At 40.0% G+C, this 21,025-nt stretch overlaps 1 protein-coding gene across 3 annotated transcripts in view; it reads left to right on the forward strand.

Annotated features, from left to right (window-relative positions):
• fam160a1a (family with sequence similarity 160 member A1a) overlaps positions 1-21,025 on the forward strand; it is a 36,220-nt gene that overhangs the window by 5,286 nt on the left and 9,909 nt on the right. For 2 of the 3 annotated variants that reach the window (XM_034688728.1, XM_034688726.1), the window contains 4 exons: positions 8,686-8,758; positions 11,963-12,186; positions 17,609-18,289; positions 20,821-20,979. In XM_034688728.1, the coding sequence (XP_034544619.1) occupies positions 12,076-12,186; positions 17,609-18,289; positions 20,821-20,979 (951 nt within the window). In that variant the 5' untranslated portion in view covers positions 8,686-8,758; positions 11,963-12,075. The remainder of the gene's footprint in view (positions 1-8,685; positions 8,759-11,962; positions 12,187-17,608; positions 18,290-20,820; positions 20,980-21,025) is intronic. The other variant, XM_034688727.1, reaches the window with a different exon arrangement.

Raw genomic sequence — 21,025 nt, forward strand, 5'->3', positions numbered from 1 at the left:
TCTTGTAGTGGGATGCTGTTTGGCAGTGTTTTGACGTAAATGTTACAATGTTACAATGTTACAATGTCATTTAGCAGACGCTTTTATCCAAAGTGACGTACATACGAGAACAAGAACAACACAAGCAAAGATCTAGACAAGAGGAAACAAGATCAGTAAGAGTAACAAAGTGCTTCAAGTCAATTTGGGTGCAGGTACTGCCAAGCAGTGTAAAGGCAATGCACAAAAATAAGTAAGGATTTTTTTTTTTTTTTTTTCGAAATAAGGAACATCTACAATGAAGCAACCAACCAATTTAAGACCTTCCATTATCATCATCAACAATTAAATAATGTAAGTTGTATCTGTGTCTGACTAAACTGGCATATTACCATTTGACTGGAACGGTTAACCAGCATAGGCATGTGGACTGAAGGCTGGTGCTAGCATTTCTAATGTCAGCCTCACTGTTTACCCTTAGACTGCGATACTATGTTTAGTTATGTTGAATAAATTGTTGACAATTTGGCTATTTTCTGAGTTAGCCTGCAGACTAGTCTGTTGGTCGTAATTTGAATTTCTGTTTTGACGACTAGGAAGTAGTCCCTAGTGCTGAACTTAGTCTAAACATGAACATGGTATACAAAAATGATCATCAGCTTCTAGAGAGACCTCTTGTCTTGTTTGAACATGTTTGATTGTTTTAGGCCAATGTATCTGTATTTCCCCATACCTCTAATGTAGGTTGTTAAAGTTTATTGAACATGAATTTTGACTTTTTACTGTAGATAAAAGTTTTGTTGATTTAAAAGGTTTGCTGGAAAAATGAAAAAAATTTAAACCAAGGGGTTATCAAATTCTTACACTACGGGCAATCAAGACTCACTCCCATGTGCGTTTGCACATCCACTGACTCATTCATACACCAGTGAAGGATGACATCACACTCTGACAATATCAGCAGGAAGCAAGTCAAAGAATAAAAACCCTTTGTAGGTCTTATCTCTGCGGTGTAAGCTGAGCTCTCTTTGAAAAGATTGGCAGATTGGGATATTTGCCAAATGTTATGAACTTAACAATAGGGTATAAAAACTCTAGTATCCTCTGTTTGGCTTTTTAAGTCTTTACCAACTTCATTTACAGTGCTTATTTTTTAGAACGGTATGTATTCCCCTTCAAGCTAAGCTGAGCACCTGGATGTGTGTTGGAACATGTTAATAAATCTCCTCTTTTGATTTGAGTGATAATGTAGGAACAGCCTGTTTCTCAAACCTGTTTGGAGGCGAGTAAAACAGCCAACACCCTGTTAGCCCTCAGACATGTCTCTCCTGCACGTCTGTGGATTTTCACATGCAGTATAGATCTGCTTACATAATCAGAGTCTTATCTCATAAGCTGATTGAAGTCATATTTCAGCACCTGTTGAGCCTGGGTTGTGATGTTCAGAAACCGCATGGCTTTATATAACTTATATGGACATTTTTTATCTATAAATGACACAATGAAGTTCACTTGGTTCAATGTTTTGCCACCTTGTTACACACCAGTAAAGATTTAGTCATATAAACTGAGACATTCAAAACTGTTGTCCTTGAAGGAGGTTTTTTCCTAAATCACATTTTGTGTGGATGTGAAACATTCCTAGGGAAACAATGAGGGAGGCTCTTCTGTTCCCTGATCTCAGAAGATCACAATACTTACTTCAAAAATCTGTACCTCTGTTATATTTTCAACAAACAGTATAGTAGGCAGTCTGCTTTTGTTTGCATTGTGTGCATGCACTGTGTACCTGATTGATGATGTGAATTATGTTTTCAGGGTGGTGATACAGACAGATGTGTTGTTGTTGTTCCTAATTTAAAATGCCACATGAGAGGCACTGGTTTGGCACGGGTCAAGTCAAATATTTGTCAGAAATTGTGCAGCAATATAGTTTATTTAGGATTTTATTTGCTGATTTCACAAAATGATTAGTAATTTATTAGACAGCTGTGTAATTTGTGATGTATTCATCTGAGAGATTATTAATCTAAATCTGTCTGCTCAGAAGATAAACACTGCGGTCACTGCTCCTCTGGCCAAAAGCAATATAAACATTGATCAGCAAATGAATGGCATCGTCCACCCTGTGTTGTTGATAGGTAAAGGATGGTGAAGGCTATAATAAATAAGCAGACAATGCATGCACTATCTTGCTCTTCAATGGTCTCACCTTTAGCTCTAAATATTTCAACAGCTGCTATCACTTTAATGGGCCCTACTGACATGGAGTTGCCATGGCTGCCACCTGGCCACTTTAAATCTCCCCTTTGAGTGCCAAGGCTGGTTAGAGAGAAATGCAATTTGGTCTGTTTCCTGGAGATATCACTTGAGTATCCAGCACTATGATCCCTCACCTTAAACTACAGATGATTCAAGAATGTTTTATTCCTTCTCTTTACTGTATCCAGGACAAAGACTTAAGAATCAGTTGAAAGGGAGGTCCCCTTAATACCTGTGTGAATATTAGTTCATTTATTCTGTTTTATTCCTTTTTTCATTTTTCATTTCATTTTAATTTGATGCTCAGACCATGATCACATGGTATGGAGCCGCAGAACATAAATTACAAATAACAAAACAATGTTATGATGGCACACAGCATGGTTGAAGTACAGCAGATCTTGCTTAAACAATGAAAGGACATTCTTCAGAAAAGCTCCTAATTTACAGATACATTTTGGCTTATCTGATTGCAAAAGTAGAATTAAGTTAAACACATAGGGACGTTTGGAATAATACCTGGGTATGAACCTCTCTTTATTATTCAGAATGCTTGTGTTCCTGCATTCAAACAAAATATGGTTCTCATCGCCCACACGATTATCGTGACAAAGGTTACAAAATCTATCTTTTCCATCCAGGCCTTTATACCTTCAGGTGACCTTAGGTATCCTGGTGTTATTCGTTCTAAAATTACAGATAGCCTGTCTATACTTCTGGTTTTCAAGTACCAAATATTTTTCTTGTTTTACATTACCTGTGTACTATAAATAAATAATAAGAAATGATTGCTACTACTGCTGAATGACCTGGCCGGAAAGAATCCTAACCCAGAAAATCCCTCTGTACATAGAGGTTAAGCTTAACATTAGTTTCAGTTCAGCTTATTGCCCCTTTTGAAGTTTGCGAAACACTGAATGAGGCTTATGAGATAGTGTCCATTTTACAATGACTGAAATTTGAAATTGGACATAATTAAGCCCTAAAATGCCTTATAGTAAAACAGTAGCTACTGACAGTAAGCTAGCTTAATCTAACGCTACAGTCTTAGCCAGCATCAAGCTGTTGTTGTTAGCTATTGTCCCACGGTAATATACCTTGAAACAGTCGTTTTTTTCTGGTCTACAACAGTGGTAGCTAGTATTAGCTACAATACATTTAATTCCTATTGAGACTACTTTTTTGTAGAAGGAAAAAAACTGGGCTAAAATGATGGTTTCAAAATGGTGTATTGGCCGACTTGTCCCTGATAACCAACAGTAGTATTGAAATGTGTACTTTACTAGCTCTGGAACAACTCTACTTACAACCTAAGTTAATATGTATGAAATAAGTAGTTTTAAATTGTTTTTTTCTACTCTTTTTTTAATGAATCCCAGAGGATGAGGTCAAAACTCTTGTTTAGTTTGAAAGATCTTCTCTATTCTGAGTAAAGGGTGTGTCTCTCTTGCCTTTGAGCTATTTATCCTGACCACGCCTGTGTGTATGAAAACCTAAGGGATGGTAGACAGCTGACAATACCAGAAACCGGGTCAGAAAAAAATGACACAAGCCCCTTGAGGCTATCGTTTCCCTTTTATGTTTACACTGTGTGGCTCCTTTCAGCCTGGGGCTTTATCTTGCCTCCCTGTTTTTTCTGTTTGATTCCACCTTTACCCTGACGTGCGACACAATAGCCAAGCTCATGTTCTCACTTTGTCGTCATGTTTATCTTGGTAGTGAGGAGACAAACAGGTTGTTGCTCCTTGGACAACAATACTTGTAAAACCAACCCCCTGAATAGAATGGGGACATTCCTCATTTCCAGCTGCATTCGTTAAGTAATAAAAATGATTACACTCATGCAGCAGTACTGAAGAACCTATAACTTTTTAATACTGACATCATTATTCTACTCTGCTGCTGTCATCAGAGGGTTTTTTTCTGTTTCCAATTTGTGGAGCAAGTATGATGCAGAGAATGTGTATTATTGAGCAATAATTTCATGGAAGTATTTCCTGTGTTGTAGTGGATTACTTACTGTGGGGCTTCTCTTTGCAATCTTAAACAGTGATCATTTTATAGAGAAGTTATATAATTTGACATGTTTTGAGTTGGTGTAAATTGCTGTTCTTAATTATCATGACTTACTGTTACAGTCTAGTTATTAATGCGTGTTGATATATTTTTCTGCTACCATTACAACACTGTAGCCAATGGGGATCTGAGTAAATACAGTTGGCATTGCCGGACTGCCAAACATGTTTCAGCGAAGACGGATGTTTTGATATGGTTAATGACTAGTTCCTTGTTCATCAAGAAGAGCTGACCACTTTTCGTATTAATGTTGAGGAGATGCTTCAGCAGCTGCTTAACATCACTGCAGTCATTATAAGATCACATTTGAAAGCCACTGAAAGCTTTGAATAATAGTGCTTTGTGTCTGGTGATTACGTTTAAAAAAATACAAAAGGATTCAGCGTGTAACAGCTTATGTTTAAGTGTTATTCAATTCCTCTGAGTTGAGCGTTGCTTTTGAAGCAGTACCCTGCTAATCATCTAACACCCGCAGGGAGCACAAGAGGATGTCTGCTTTTAAGTGAAAGCTTTAAATATGTCACCTTATGAAATTGTTTCACATTGGTGCCTTTTGTTTAGCTAGTTTAAAAGGAGTTCATGTAGTCATGTTGTTTTCAAATGACTAAAGGCCAGCTGACTTGAAGTGTGTTTTCAAGTTTTCAAATTGACCTTTACTCAGTATAAATGTTGGTGTAAATAAAACTTGGCTTTCAATGCCTTCAATCATGACCTACTGGGTGAAAAATGAGACATAATTAAAAGAAAGAAGTATATAATCAGTGTGACTGAGCCTATTGTTCAGTTAAATAACATATCAACAAAAAACAAACAAAACAGGAGCAAAAACTTAAAAAAAACAACACTTTCTTTATGAATATAATTGTTATATACAGCCCTACCAGCATTGTGTTTTATATGACTATTAAAAATCCTCTCATGCTATACAGGAAAGGTATGCAGTTTCTACATTATCATTGAGGTTAATCCAAGCCTGGACTGATCCTCTGACTGTGCAGAAGGGAAAGCAGAAATTATGTGTAATTATCAAATTGCCATAAGGGGATCATTAGAATTTTCCAAATCAGGAGAATCTTGGGAGGTTTGTCTAGCATGAGACTGATTCTTTGGCAGTTTGTGGCTTTAAATGAATAGATACACACACACAACACTGTACTCTTATGAGAACATTAAAATCTGAGGACACTTCTTCAGAACCAACAGATTTGCACTAAAGATGTGTTTTTAAGGACCAGTTTCTCTTGCATGTGCTCTACTCATCCTATTCAAGGCTCTACTGTACTTCTTGTTATTTTAAGCAAGTAGAGCAGTGTCTTCTGGTTAACTGTGGGCTCTTGCTCTGTGTGACATCATCAGTTACTATAAATGAGAGCATGACGTTAAGCCATGACTTTCATTCAAACTGTAATTCTTGTAAATTAGCTGGAAAGATGCTTTTTATTCCTCAAATACCAAGCACTGTTCTTTGTGTTGCTGAGCAGATTCTGCCTTCAGATTGTCTGTGAGTTGTTTGAAATGTTATGAGTCCAACCTATTTGGCTCATGTACTAGACAGCCTTTTACAGTACCAAATGGAGCACACTTGAAGAGGAGTTGTTGCCTGTGTATTGTTGTCTGGGAGGAGCTAATCTCTGCTTTTTAAAGGCTAATCTTGTTAACTGAAAATAACACACACGCAAAAAAAAACTTCAGAGGCATCCTGCAAAAGTAAAAGGTTTGGGCAGAGCACACCACAGCAGGAGGGCCAGTTTGGAAAGGTCCATTTCAAAATCAGCCAATCACTGGTCAAATGTTCCATGTGATAATAAAAAACCCTATTCAGTCCTTCCTGGTGTTCTATAAGGAGTTAGAAAACACTCAGCAGGAGGTAATACTCAGTTTGCTCATATAATGATTTTACATTATCGCTTATGTAAAAACAAGTTTGCTAATGTTGCCCCTAGCAGTGATATGAACCAATCCTCTCATGGTTTTTTGAGACTCATATATCAATGTTTAAGAAATAAAATCTGTGATGTCATACGTTCTTCTACTTGTTTAATGGGGCAGCAGTAGCTCAGTCTGTAGTCACTGATGAGCGGGGATCCCGGAAATGCAATGCTGCCGTAGTTACATTTTGGAGGAGGTGCACGTCAGCTACATGCGTAGGCCTCTGTGTAGGTACAGTAGCTATGTGGACCTCCGGCATAGGTTACGCCGTCGATTCGACACAGCCTTAAGGACCAAAGTTACAAGGCTGGACTGGTTTCTGGAGAGGCTCCAGTTAACCTTTGGGGCATTGCCAGAGAGCTCTTGAGCAAGGCATGAAACCTCTTTTTCTTATTCTTCATCATCTTCTTGGTCTTCCTCATCATCGTGTTCTTCTTCTTTGTATTTCTCATGGTCTTCTTATTAGTATTCTTCATGGTCTCCTTCTTCATTTACTTCCACATGGCCTTCTTCTTCCTATTCAACATGGTCTTCTTCTTTGTCTTCTTCATCATCTTGCTCTTCTTCTTCTTTCTCATGTTCTTCTTCTTTGTCTCCCTCATGGTCTTCTTTGTCTTCCTCATGGTCTTCTTCTTCCTCTTCACATGGCCTTCTTTTCTTCTTCTTCCACATGGTCTTCTTCTTCGGCTTCCTTTATCATCTTGCTCTTCTTCGTCTTTCTCGTGGTCTTCTTTGTCTTCCTCATGGTCTTCTTCTTCTTGCTCTTCCACATGGTCTTCATCTTTGTCTTCCTCATCACCTTCTTCTTCTTTGTCATGCTCATCATAGTCCTTTTCTTCTTTGTCTTCTTCATGGTCATTTTCTTCCTGTTCATCCTCTTTATCATCAGTGTCTTCTTCATCTCCTACTTCTTCTTCCTTAACCAAATTTGACCACTTATGGGCAGTCCTGAAAAACAGACTTATCGTGCTCACTTATGGGCAGACTTCTCTATGTCTTAAACATATCTTTGTCACTCTGTGTCGCATATTTCTCTCATTTATCAGCCAAGATGTAGAGCTGAAACTGCAGCTCTTGGCTGTTATGAAATTAATTGCCAGCTGCTTTGATAATCCATTCATTTCAATTTTTAAGCAACATTGACACATTTCAAAAGAAGTACTGCTTTTCATTGTCATTAATTACAGTAGAAGAAGAGTCTTTGTGTTTTTTGTGCTTTGATGTGACTCTGAAGCAATTTGAAAACATGGCTTTTTGATTAGAAATTGCAGTACAATTTTTCACACCTTGTTTTTTTTTTTTTAATTATTGCTAAATCTATAATTGTTACTTGCAGCCCTGTTGCTAGTTAATCTGTAATGAGTTAACATCTCTTCTGCAAGTAAAGCATTATTGTGTTAAATATTAAACCTCTTTAATGTCAGCCTCTCACTGCTGACACAGGAGCTACGAGTACACAGGGCTGTTATCACTCCAGTTATAAAGAACAAAGACATGGGGACTGATCTGTTAGTTCTGGCAATCAGAAGCTTATGGTTGGTTACTAGCCTGGCAACTGCTATCAAAGCCTGCTGTTGGACCAGCAAAAGGAAAATGTAGTTTTTCTCTGGTGCTGCTGCATATCAGCTGGTGGAGCAGGTCAGACTTTGATGACAAGGTGTCTGATTTCATGCATTATTGTAAAAAAAACCTTTGGAACAAAATAAGTGTTTGATGACTCCTCTTTAGCACACTCACCCACACACATAGATGCACACATCTATCACCATCTGTCTGTTTCTCACTGTCTCTGTGTACACAGCATCATGCTTAAATGAAAGGTTGCTTGTTTCCAAAAGACGCCACATTTTGAAATCCTCCCAGAAACCACAAATACATAGTTTTTGAAGTAGTTGTATTATTTTGGACATACGGTTAAAAAAATCCGAAGTTCTTTAGTGTTTCGAAGCTGCAAAATCACATAAAATGATTCTCATTTTGTTTTGGTGAAAGTGTTAAAGAAAGGCGGGTGTAATGTTGTTATTTGAACCTGTTGCAGTTGAGAAGGGTTATAACTTCATCACAACACTCATTGAAAGGACAAAAGTGTTTTACTCCCACAGCGGAAGGATCATGAGCATGTGAAAAAACAAAGAAATATTATGCTTGCACATGATTGGTTTATTCTGTGCTCTGTATGTTACTGTAGCTGTCATATTTCTTGTACCTCCTCCTTTTCTGTAGACTTTGTCTCACCCTGTTTTTCATTTCTCTCTCCCTCCCCCCTCCTGCTCTCCTCTTCCCTCCCTCCCTTCGTATAACCTCCTCCCTTCCATCTCCATCCAAGTGGCGTTCACAGCAGCTTACTCATGTCCAGTCACTTCCCAGCACGCCTTGCCTCTCACACGGACACTTACTTCCAGCTCCTCTCTTGACATATCTCCTTCTCCTCTCTTTTAGCAGTGACAGCGTGACAAGAATGAGGACCTTGTCTGCTTAGCGACCCGTCTCTCCTGAAGATGTTCCAGCAAAGGTAAGAAACCCCTCAAGAGACCCACACACACACACACACACACACACACACACACACACACACACACACACACACACACACACACACACACACACACACACACACACACAGACACACACATACACACACACTCAGACACAAGCTAGCACACTCTCCACACTGCTTTTACATTCCTGCTCAAGAATCCAACCAGCCGACACTCTACCCTAACTGAAAGCAGATGGTGAAAGTTTCACTGCGTTCCTTGTTACACCTAAACTCTGTGTCTGGTTGGGATGTTTCTGTGGCATAAAGTTGATTCAAAAGGAGGGGGCAATCTGTGATTGGCTGAGAGGCAGATGTAGGGGCAGGCTAAAGGAGGCTCTGACATGGTGTTGTGGCATGCAGCTGCTGCATGTTTTACAGTTGATCCCCTGCGGTGACAGAGTGTATATGATCCTGTGTTGTTTGGTGAAAGTGTATGTCCTGACCTCTCATTGGTGCTCTAAGGCAGACACACTTGAACAATGTTATGTTCTGTTAAGCCGCACATGTTGCAAAGCTAGATCGTTCGATGCATATGTCTGCCTAAATGTGAGCCATTTTTTTCAACAACATCAGTAAGTGGATAAACCTATCCTAGTTTCTATCCTGAATCCACTACATTTTGATTCCTGCAAGTTTCAGCTGTACTGTGTGTAAAGCTTAATGCTAACACTAGCATGATTTGGTTAGATGGTGAACATAGTTAACATTATAGTTCATCTGCATCATAATGTGAATATTTTCATTGTGAGCACATTAGCATGCCAAAGCTAGCATTTCAACTTCTAAGTAAGTACCAAAAGGAGTGACTGAATATGGCTGGCCAGACAATTTAAGAGGAACAACTTAGAAAAGAGTAAAAGAGAAACTACTAAAAGCAATTAAAACAATGAATAAATTGAAATCAGTTAAACAAATAAAACAATGAGTGAATAAAAGTAGATTAAAAATAAATGTAACATCGTGGATAAAACAATATTACAGGAAGGCCTTTCGCTAAAAATATGTTTTCAGCTGTGAATTAAAAGAAGATACTAATGCAGCTTGCCTGAGATCCTCCGGCAGGTCGTTCCACAGTCGTGGAGCCTGCACAGCAAACGCTCGGTCACCCTTAGATTTTAACTTTGTGATGGGAACTGTAAGGAGGTTCCTGCCTGAGGATCTGAGGCTGTGCCCGGGCTAGTAGGGTGACAGCAAATCACAGATATATTCAGGGGCCAGGCTGTGAAGTGCTATTCTAAAAGCAATGTGCAGCCAGTGTAGGGTCATTAAACCAGGAGTAATGTGCTCTCTTCTTGGTTTTAGTTAAGTCTTGCTGCTGAATTTTGTACCAATTGTAATCTATTGATCAATTTTTGAGTTAAACCTGTTAAAAGCCCATTACAATAATCTTGTCTAGAAGAAAAAAAAGCATGCTTAGGTTAGATGGTAAACACTATAGTTGCTCACATTACAATTTGAATGCTGTCATTGTTAGTATATAAGCATGTCAAAGTTGGCAATTTAGCCATCCCAGTAAGTGCTGTCTGGGTAGCTAGCATAGCAGTATACTCTTAGGCTGTGTACCAACACCCATGATTACATGCTATTCAGTATCCAAGGTAAAGATTTAGTGTGTTCCAATACATATACATGTATTTAAAATGTAGTATACCTCAAATATCAAGATGTCCACTACATCTGGTTGTATTTTGGGTTTTTGGATGTAAGCCTTTCTAGTTTTCTCACCCATAATCCTCTGGCTGGTGGAGAAATATATCACATAGACTAGGTAGCTTACTGAATGGCAGCTATTATTTTCACTAATATTTGGAATTTCTGCTAATTTGGTGATCCTCAGACAAGCCCTCAAGCAAATTTCCAAGTCATCCTGATTCTCCATGCATTTCGCTAGTTCGCCAGTGCTCTCTAAACCAGCATCTGTCTTGAGAACATCCATGTATGATAATTTGGGATGTTTTTGAGGTTGATGCTCATGTAATGCCTCTCACAACATAAATTAAGTGGCTGGGAGCTCCTGGTCTCTCTGGCAACCTCATCCTCCTGGATGCTTTTTTCTCACTCAACCTCTGCAACTGCAATAGATGTATGTGAAAGAGGGTCAGAGTTCAAGGCACAAGTTAGCATGTCTCAATTGTTTGCATACTGCATGCAAAATGTGTACTTTGTCCACATTGCACATAATACTGCATGCAAAGTATGTTTGTTGTAAGGGCAGCTGGAGTACATGCTATAGCTTACAGAAAAAGCACGTAATTTTGAATGGGAGGTTTGTCTCGATGTAGCGATTCTGTGTGAATCATGATTCCAACTATAGTGGTCACAAACGTTCACTGTCTGCAAAGAGCGGAAACATGAGGAGATAAGGCACATCCTAACATCCTTCCTCTTGATGTGCAGCCGTCTACCTGGAAACATGGTGTAGTTTAGAGGATAACAAGATCTACCCCTTTTTCCCCCCTCACATTAAGGATTTCCCAGCGTTTTCAAAGAAATGTTTGTCTTATTCAGGCAGTCAATCTTTCCAGTAATGTCTTCTCCAAGGAAAATAACAAATTAGCTCCTTACTAGGGGGGAAAGTGGGCATCTTCCAAATTTCCACTGTGCCAATGTGAGTGTTGGATCAGATCAGCAGAGCTGCCCTCGGGTTATTTTTAACTGAAACAACATGTATCTTTTCTCTCACAAACAATGGAGACCTTAGTTCATTAAATATGTCATCCAGAAATGAAAACGCATAAATACTACATACAAAACTCATGCATGAGCTGCAAAATCCTCTTTCCCTTCTTCCTTGACTCCTGACATTCAGCTAGAGTCGTTCACACCCAGTTGCTGTTTGCCTTCTGATGTCAAATATGTTTGTGTAATAAGAGTGACGTCAGGGGGCCTGCAGGAATCCACTCTAGGCGTGTGAGCTAGTCCAAGAGCAATTTGACATCTCAGTCTGAAGTCCACTGTGCAGCAGGAGAGTCTGAGCCAAAGTTAAGCAAGATGTGTCTCTCCTCCACTGAGTCATCTGACTTTGCCTGTTATTGTTCTCTTTCCTGCATGCCTGTCATAGCTTCTGTCCAACCATGCAGAGAGAGGGAGAGAGAGACATTTACTGCATATCATTGCATCAGTGCTGCTATTTTGTGTGTCATGATGTCTTCTTGTTTGCTTTTTCTGCATCCTCAGGTCCTCTGTGATTATCCCTCCTCCCATGGTTTTGGTTGCACTCAGTAAGCAGTCAGGAATGTCCTCCTTCTCCTGCCTATGACATGGTTTAACCCACGCACTACCTGGTCACCATGATGATGGCCTCCATGGTTGCCAATGGAAATCGAGATGGGCAGTCTCTGGTCCTGAAGGGGGTGGATCCAGAGACCTGCATGATTGTGTTCAAGAACCACTGGGCTCAGGTTAGTGCTGGTGCTAAATCAAAATTCCAGCAGCTTGATGAGATAGTTCCAAGTGTAATTTACAGCAAAATCTCGGGTTTGATTCAACCAGAAACGTTTGCTGTGCATCCCACCTCTTGATTCTCTGTGATTATTGTCTGCCTCTTCCTCCTTATTTGTCAATTACATGCAGAAACACCACCCAGATCCTAAAGAATAAAATTGCATTTTTAAAGTCTGTGCTTGGAATATGTAGGTATCATCTTGACGACTCACTTAGACTTACAAATATGAAAAGCTACAGGAGCTTGGTTTTCTCTGATTCTAAACTATTCCCATCAACATCTGTTTCTTCAATCCGTACAGAAGCAGAAATGCAAAAACACTACACAAATTCTGGTTATATGCTCTTACTTTAACCAGCCCTCCTGTGGAGCACAATTGCTTTTCAATGACCACTCTGAGGAGAAGTGCAGCATGAAACTCTACTTGAACCCTCCAATTGGCATTTTTAAACATCTGTTGGTGTGTGTATTTCAAATTACTAAATTCGGCACATTTTGACTGTACTTAAGTGATGTTTCTGGGAGAATTTCTGAACTTTTCACTGTGCAATCTAGTTGCTTGCAGCCTTTATGCTAAGCTAGGTTAATAACCCTGGCTTCAGCCTCATGCTCAGACAGATCCGTGATCCTGATCCTTCATTAAACCTTTGTCAAAAAAGTATTTCTCTTAGTTTCCAAAGCCATGAAGAAATATGAAGAGACGCTCTTATATTTCACGAGAAGAACTTGAGAAATCTTGAGAAGCTATGGCAAATGAACTTCATTTGTTGTTCATCATAACATTGCTCTTTAGATTAGTCACCTGCCCCCAGAAATAAGAGTTTCTACATTTTTCTCACTTAGATGCCACTTTTTCTTCACTCCTCTCTCTTGGCTCTGCAGCTTGACAGGAAAACTTCAGTGCTGTCCTAACAACTACAACTACAGTGCAGTTATGGCTGGCTGAGCCTTGGCAGTATGTTTCAGCCTGTTGGCTCTGAGAGGCAGCATGTGTCCCTGTTCACCCCTGTGGGTCCTGGCAGCCTGAGAGGCCTAAGTCCTCCCACGCTGAGATCAACAAAACCTACACACAGTGTCAGGAGTTTGACACTGGCCAGGCACTGAGGGGGATAGAAAAGTGTGCTGGTAACTCAGTGTCAGCTGCTTTATGCCTGCATTAGAGGCTGTCAGTGTGGGGTTCATGTGGCGCTCTGTGGAGCTCACAGCTAAATGAGCTGAAGTCCTCTGTGTTTTTATTAAGTTTTCTGTTGGTGAAGCTTTGAGGGATTAGTATTGTTTGGACACAAGAGGTAAGGTTCAGTGCAGAAATGTAGACTTAACTGTAAGCCCTGTTTAAAAAAAACTTTGCATATTGTTCCTTTCATTTTTTAAATTTTTGCCCATTGTTGTTATTACTATTTTGTTACTACTACATCCACACAGCAGTCAATTCATAGACAAGTTTCCCTTCGAGGACAATAAAATGCAACATGTCATATCATTGTATCACATACTGTTGTATGATATCACCTTAATCATGCAATACAACAAATGTGCACAGTCTGACACTTGAGAACTGGTTTTGCATTATCTTCTGAAGATGGGAAGTTTTGGTGTGCTCTTCTGAGTTTCACCACCTGCACTTAAAACATACAAATGGGATGTCTGAAAATTCAAATTTCCACAAACTTTTGACATGAACAGTATGTTGGTATCTATTGTACTAGTTTTAAATCACATCATCTGGAGTGGAACTGAAACAGCTTACATTTATGTTTTCAGGCACCTTTATATGTGTGCTCTGATGTCATGAAAATGCTGAATTGAGTTTGATGGTTCATAATTGCATCTTGTAACAATAGCTGGACCACAATCTGCAGACAGGAAATGTGTGATCATTTCAATATGTTGACCTTGTGAAGAGGTTTTGATGTGTTTTGAAATCTTCATTGTAAAAGGAGTAGGACAGTCGGGCGGCTTTGTTGACACACTTTTTGTTAGATGGATGTTTTGGTTGGTGAAGGCAGAGTGATGTGGAAGCGCTGTGTATGAAGTGAGCTTAATGTTTTGAATACAAACTGATCTCAAAGCTATGCAAGCCACACAGATCAGCTCTGACTAGTGACACACCTGACACTGAGCATGATGGTAATGCAGCAGTTTGTAGAATGTTGTTTAAAACCACAGAGAAATCCTGTTTGGTAATGATTATGTCTATAACCTCTACATTTAAATGAGATTGTTGTTTTGGTTTAGAGGGTTCTGTTGGTTTAAAGTAAAGGGTTTGTACCTCCTTTGTCATTGTAAAATATTTTTTGTGTAACTCCCTTTATGCAATGAGCTCAGTCTAGTAAGTTTGTTGCAATGTGTCTGCTTGATATTCCTTTGTTTCCTTTAAGAAGTTGATGTAATCCAAAATACCAGAGACTGACGAGTCCTTCCTACTGACTGTAATAACAATAAAAAAAAGAGGGAACTCTCCATCCTGGATTAAAGCATGATTTGCTGTAGGCAGACTGGCAGCACAATTTCACTCCTGCAGAGTTGTATTTTCATGCCTAGTTAATCTGCAGCTGGATGAGAGTGCTCTCAACTTTGGTTTCAGTTTGGAAAACCTTGAAATCTGAGCGACTTGTTGTAAGTAATATCAGCCTTGTCTCTGTGTAAGAAGCACTGCTGCTTTATTCATTGGTAGATAAGGTTTGTGTTCATTTGCTGTGTGTTATCTGCCGCTCTCCAGCCTCACAGAGCCCATTGTGTTTGTAGTGACACGCAAAATGATGTGTTTGTTGCTGCCGCTGCCAACAGTCTTTAACTATAGACAGTGCTGGTGGTTTGTTTCACGTCACTGAGGCTCTGCAGAGTTACTGAGTCATCCCATTCATCCCAAATGCCAAAGTTTTATGAATGTGTTTCTGTTTGGTCACTCGTAGAGAAACACTCCCGTCCAGCGTACATTAAGAACAGAAAAAGGTTGTGTCTGAAAAAACTGACCCTGCACGCATCCACTGACGTGAAGTTGGTGCAACAGTTCCTCGCATGCTTCTTCAACTAAGAATAAAAGTTTTATACTATTATTTTGCATTTAATCTTTTAATCCCAAAAATAATCTTAGAATGATAATTAGGGAATCTTTATGCAAAGTTAAAACTGGGGATTCAGATCACAGCCTGAATCTATTATGCTGTTTTAAATTAATAATGCATGAGACGGTCATTTGCTTTAAAGGCTGACTCATCATAAAACTCCTGCAGATTAAAGACGAGACACCACTGTCAGCAGATTTAGCACCGATGTATTGTTACAACTTCTTCTAGAAAGTTTGAACACCACAAGTTCAAGCATAATTCTGCAGCTTTAGCATCTGATTTGTGAGTGAATTTAATTTTCTGGTGACATCAAGATCCCTAAGTTTTATAAATCAATATACTTTAAAGTTAATATCTGATGACACAAAAATAGATCAGAAGTTCCAATTCTGTGTTCAGTTTTAAAACCTTTATTGAGGGGTTTTCACTACTCATACAGGTGCTTATTGGCAGAATTGAAGCAGCACTACTGCACCATTTCAGGACAAGGCTCTAGCTCGAGAGAACTCAACTATAAATAAAGAGGAGGGAGCAAATGATGCACTTTCAGTTTCTCCATTCATGCTTATGCCACAGGCTTTTTTTCCATAGACAGTATAAACTCTGGATGTAGTCTCAGGGAAGTCACCCATTGGTTGCTGATGTTGGTCGCTATGTTGGAAATGCTGACTCAACCTAACTTTTGGTCAACCAAGAGTAAAGCAAAGACGTGGAGCTGAGATGGGCCTTGGGCCTCCTGGCAATCCGCTATTATGTGCCTGCCTGTCAGTCACCATGCCTGCAATTATGCCTAATTATGCAAACTCATAGCATCAGTATCTTCAAAGTAGATGCGTTACAAAAAAAAGTTAACCCCTGCAAGTTGTGTACAAATAGAGAAAAATAGCCTATACAGACCAGAACAGTTTTTTGTACTCTGCTGTAAACGAGCCAGCCCCAAGTGGACACTTGAGGAACTGCATTTTTTAACTTCCCCATTAGCTTAATTTTTCTATTTTTGTTCTTTTAATTTTCTTGGGCTTTTTAACATGAAACCATTTTTTTCTACAACCGTAACATTTGTTTAAAGCTCAGCTTTTATAATGAAGGCTAGGCCCCTGAATGAGATTTTTTTCTGACCAGTTCACAATAACCTCATTATGAAGGTTGAGTTGGGTTCACAATGTACGCTGTTCGTGCTCCACCTGTTAGCTGACGTTACTTAAATGCATCACAAACACAGACAATCAACAGACCTGTCAGCTCTGTCAATCCTTTACAAAAACTCTACCTAGAAGTTTCTTAGCAAACACTGCAGTAATACTCTGAGACATCACAGTTTAACAAACCTCTGACGCCTCTGTATGTCCAGCAAACAAACCCTGACTTCCTTCTCTCATTTTGCCAACGTCCTGCTGCCTGAATCTGACTGATCCCCGATCCTTAGGCCACTGGGCCGAGCCCCAGCGGGCTCAGACACAGATTACAAACTTGTGTTCTCGTGTTTCCATCAGCCATGCCCAGTCCTCTTGTGTACAGCGGGTTATTGTCATGGCAGCAGGGGCAGGCTGGGGACACTGGCTCCTTTATTGTGACTCTGGTTTCTACACAGAGGACACACAAGGGAGGGACAGGGATACACAAAGGGCTGTTTCACTCTGTGCTAGAAAACTGAGTTTATTTATGCTGAGCTGTGAGTCTATTTACACCATATTATTGTTGGATAGACAAATAGAGGAGAATAATTTCACCTACTACAAAATGAGTTTAAAACTGCTATAATAAGGAAACACTGTACCTGTACATATGTGTTCATAGAATAGCCAATAACAGTATACAGTACATTATGTGGGTGTTTCAGATTAATTTCATCTTTGTCAGCAAGAATGTAAACTGATTTAGTGTTTTTTGCACTTTTTGAATCCCTGCAATCAATATGCTTCCTGCATGGATCTGCTGGATTGATTTTCTGTCCGTCAGTTCAGGTTTTCTTCTCTCCAATTCACACAAAAGGTGTGAACTGTGTAAAGGAAGTGAGGCTACCCACCAGCCACATTTTATATAAACAGAAAAGACTAATTTGTTGAATCCTCATGTAAATAACTTTGTGATTGTGATATGAACATAAAATCTTTCACAAAAATCTCTTTCAGCATAAATTTAAAAGCCTGATTTTATAAGCTCTGAATGTGTCTCTTCTTAATCTGGATGTTGTTATAATAAGTCATTTTAGTCACATTAGAATCTCTTGTAGCTCCTGCATGAAAATCAAAGGATGTATGATTGTGTTGTGTTCGGTTTGAATAATATTTTTCTTTTCTCTTCATGCAGGTGGTGAAGATCTTAGAAAAGCATGACCCCCTTCGCAGCAGCTCCACCCTGTCTTCCCTCAGTGTCATCAACCTCAGCACTGGCTCCAGCAGTAGCCCTCGTTTCGGCCCCATCCCAGGGGACGAAGCGAGCGCAGTACAGAACTATGTGGAGCACATGCTGTTCCTGTTGATAGAAGAGGAGAGTGGCCAGGCCGGTGCCATGGGCCCCATCTTGGAGTTTGTGGTGATGGAGAACGTGATGGAGCGTCTCTTTGTGTGGAGCTTGCGCAGGGAGTTCACGGACGACATGAAGCTGGAGCAGCTCAAGATGTATGAGATGCTGGTGGGTCAGGCGCATCAGCCTCTGTTGCATCACAAGCCTATCCTGCGACCGCTCATGATGCTGCTGTCGTCCTGCTCGGGCACAACGGCGCCGAGGGTGGAGGCCGAGCTTGTGCTGCTGCTCAACCAACTGTGCTGCGTTCTGGCAAAGGACACGTCAGTTCTGGAGCTGTTTTTCCACACCAGCGAGGATCAGGGAGCAACTAACTTCCTCATCTTCTCCCTGCTCATCCCCTTCATCCACAGGGAGGGAACAGTGGGGCAGCAGGCTAGAGACGCTCTACTGCTCATCATGTCACTGTCTGCTGAGAATGAGCGGGTGGCCAAACACATCGCAGAGAACACTTTTTTCTGTCCGGTCAGTCCAAAAGAGCAACTTTTATACACTCATTTGTTTGCTCTGTCATATATATTGGGCAGTTTTTGGTGAAGTTTCTGCAGTATCAGATTTGCTGGTAACGATAATGGTCTCCAATACTGCCATATTGGTTATGGGAGAATATGAAAGTAATTATCATAACCATTTAGCCCCCTAAAAAGCAACTGGTTTGATGCCAATTAATTGTGAGTCAACAGTAAACAACAATACTGCAATTTTGGCAGAGACTGTGACAGAAGTCAGAGCTGGCAAAATGTTAACAATCAGTGTTTTCTCACTAATATCACACATACGTTTTTACTCAGAGGGGCTTAAAAGGAGCACACTTAAACTGAAAGACTTCTTAAGGTGTATGCCTACACACAGTCTATTGAGAAGTCGGCACACTGTCCTTTAACAACTTTTATCTGCGCAAATGGCGGACAACGGTCAACGGATGCATCTCAGCACAGCCTTCCTTCTTACTTGCTCAAATACTGGAGGGATTCTTGGTACAGGCCAATACACTGGTGGATGTATCTGTGTTGGAAGTGGAAAATCTGTCTTTGAATCTCCTTAGTAGTCCTTGTAATTTCAAATTTTCTAACAAATTTATCCTGATTGAAGAAGAGTGCATTCTTTTTCTCTCACAACAACTCTCAGACTTTCTGTGACCCTGTGTATCATAACTCCCCTTAAATATGTAGATACAATCACGACTCCTTTTGAAGCGAAACATCCCTGGCATTGAATGTCTGGCATTCATTCGATTATTGCACGGTTGCGAGCTAATCCTGTGCAAATAATGCCATTTAGCTGCAGCTGCAGACATTGCATGAGAAATAGCTTTTGATTTGACGCCAAGTTTACAACTGGAATCTGAATTTAATTGGTTCCACTGGCAGACTACAAGGATAATCCTATAGAGGATATGTTGTATACATCAATGCGCTCTAATTCTAGTTGAATTAGAGTGTCGTTCTATGGACTAGTGTTTGAAATCTTACCTTGTAGAAATGTATTATTGCTGACTATTTGTTCTTGAAACAGTCTTAAGGCATGAATGCAGTAATTAGTGACCCCATTATTGTATCATGACGATTACAGCTGGAACCTTACAGGCAGTAAGACTCATTTGCTGCTCAAATATTTATAGAGCTGACCTACAGGAGACATAAATCTATATGTTTGCTGTCTTACTGTGCAGACAGGAGCAGACAGGCTGCTGCTCTGCTGTACATCTGCACCACATTTTTAAAAAACATGGAAATAAGAAATGATAAACAGATATATTTGGCACTGTATCAAGCAGTAAAAGACTAATCTGTGAAGCTGAAAGTAAAGCTGACTGCAGAGAAGCTGTACATATATCATTTATGCAATAGGCTACACTGCCTCATAAATGTTAAATGAAGCTCATAAAATTCTCTGTGAAGTCACTTGATGTCAGATTACTTTATTTAGACTGTACATATCACATGATACTATGTTTACTGCACAGTTTGGTTTATATGGCTCCTTCAAAACACCTAACAGGCCTTATCTTTGTTATAGTATAATTTCATAGTGGCAGCTAGCAGCTTAGTAGCATTAAAACAGCATTTAAGTCTAGCATTTTCTTCATAAAACCCATATGTCAGGAAGTGTAGGTATTTGTACATAATTTAAAAAAAAAAACTTTATTAAGAGTCTGCAGCTAAGTTCGCAGGTTCACATTGATGTGCATACCACAGCTGTGCTTTGAGCTACAAAGTAAATGCAAACGCCAGCACCATTGGCTGTACACAGTCTGTGGTCAGGATGCATTGACATGTTTACAATGTCAATGCTGCCATGCAAACTTTTTGCAGGTTCATTTTTATCATGCTCATCGTCTTTGTTTACCATGTTAGCATGCCTAATATATGTAGTTGGCTGTTAACGTAAAACTGCACTAGTGGCTGATGGAATGTGATGTTGGTATAAAGTTATAAACCAAACTAGTCACAGTATGTCTTTGAAAAAGACAATGAGAGGCACAGCTGATTTGACTGACAGGCAGGAACACTGTAGTTGTTGGCTAGGAGGCTCAAAGCCCGCCTCTTTACATCACAATCGCTCAACAGCAGTAATATGGCTGCAGCCGCCGATTTTCCTCAAAACAGCGCTTCAGAAACAGATCGATGACGTCACGGATCCTACGTCCATATTTTATAGTCTACACATTGTGTTGCTGCTATGGTATTTCACAGGATTTGTGAAAAGTTTGACCTTAGGTTAAGTTGGCAAAAGGCCAACTAGTATGCCAGCCATCAAGCCATAAATGGATTGATTTTTTCATTATTTTCTCCAGGGTCTCTCAATGCTGTAATCACCCACATATGGCTGATGGCCTGTTGATGTTACTGCTTGAAACCTACAGCCCAAGCACTTCAGTAGCTGAACAGATTTACTGATTAAAACAGTCTCTTACAATGTGAGGGAACATAGGACCCTTAGAATAGATTGACTAGATGAGCCTGTTTGATGTTGACATCCCTCTCTCTCCTCAGGTGCTGGCCACAGGGCTGAGCGGCCTGTACTCATCCCTGCCCACAAAGCTAGAGGTTCCCAATGAGGAGTGGCACTGCCTGCACAGAGAGGACTGGCTGCGAATGCCGTCCCTCGTCCAGTTTCTCAACTCACTGGAGTTCTGCAACGCTGTTATTCAGGTGCAAACATGTGACAAGGCTGACACATGATTAATTGCTGTAACCT

The sequence above is a fragment of the Notolabrus celidotus genome, chromosome 7, assembly GCF_009762535.1.
Source record: "Notolabrus celidotus isolate fNotCel1 chromosome 7, fNotCel1.pri, whole genome shotgun sequence".
NCBI lineage: Eukaryota > Metazoa > Chordata > Actinopteri > Labriformes > Labridae > Notolabrus > Notolabrus celidotus.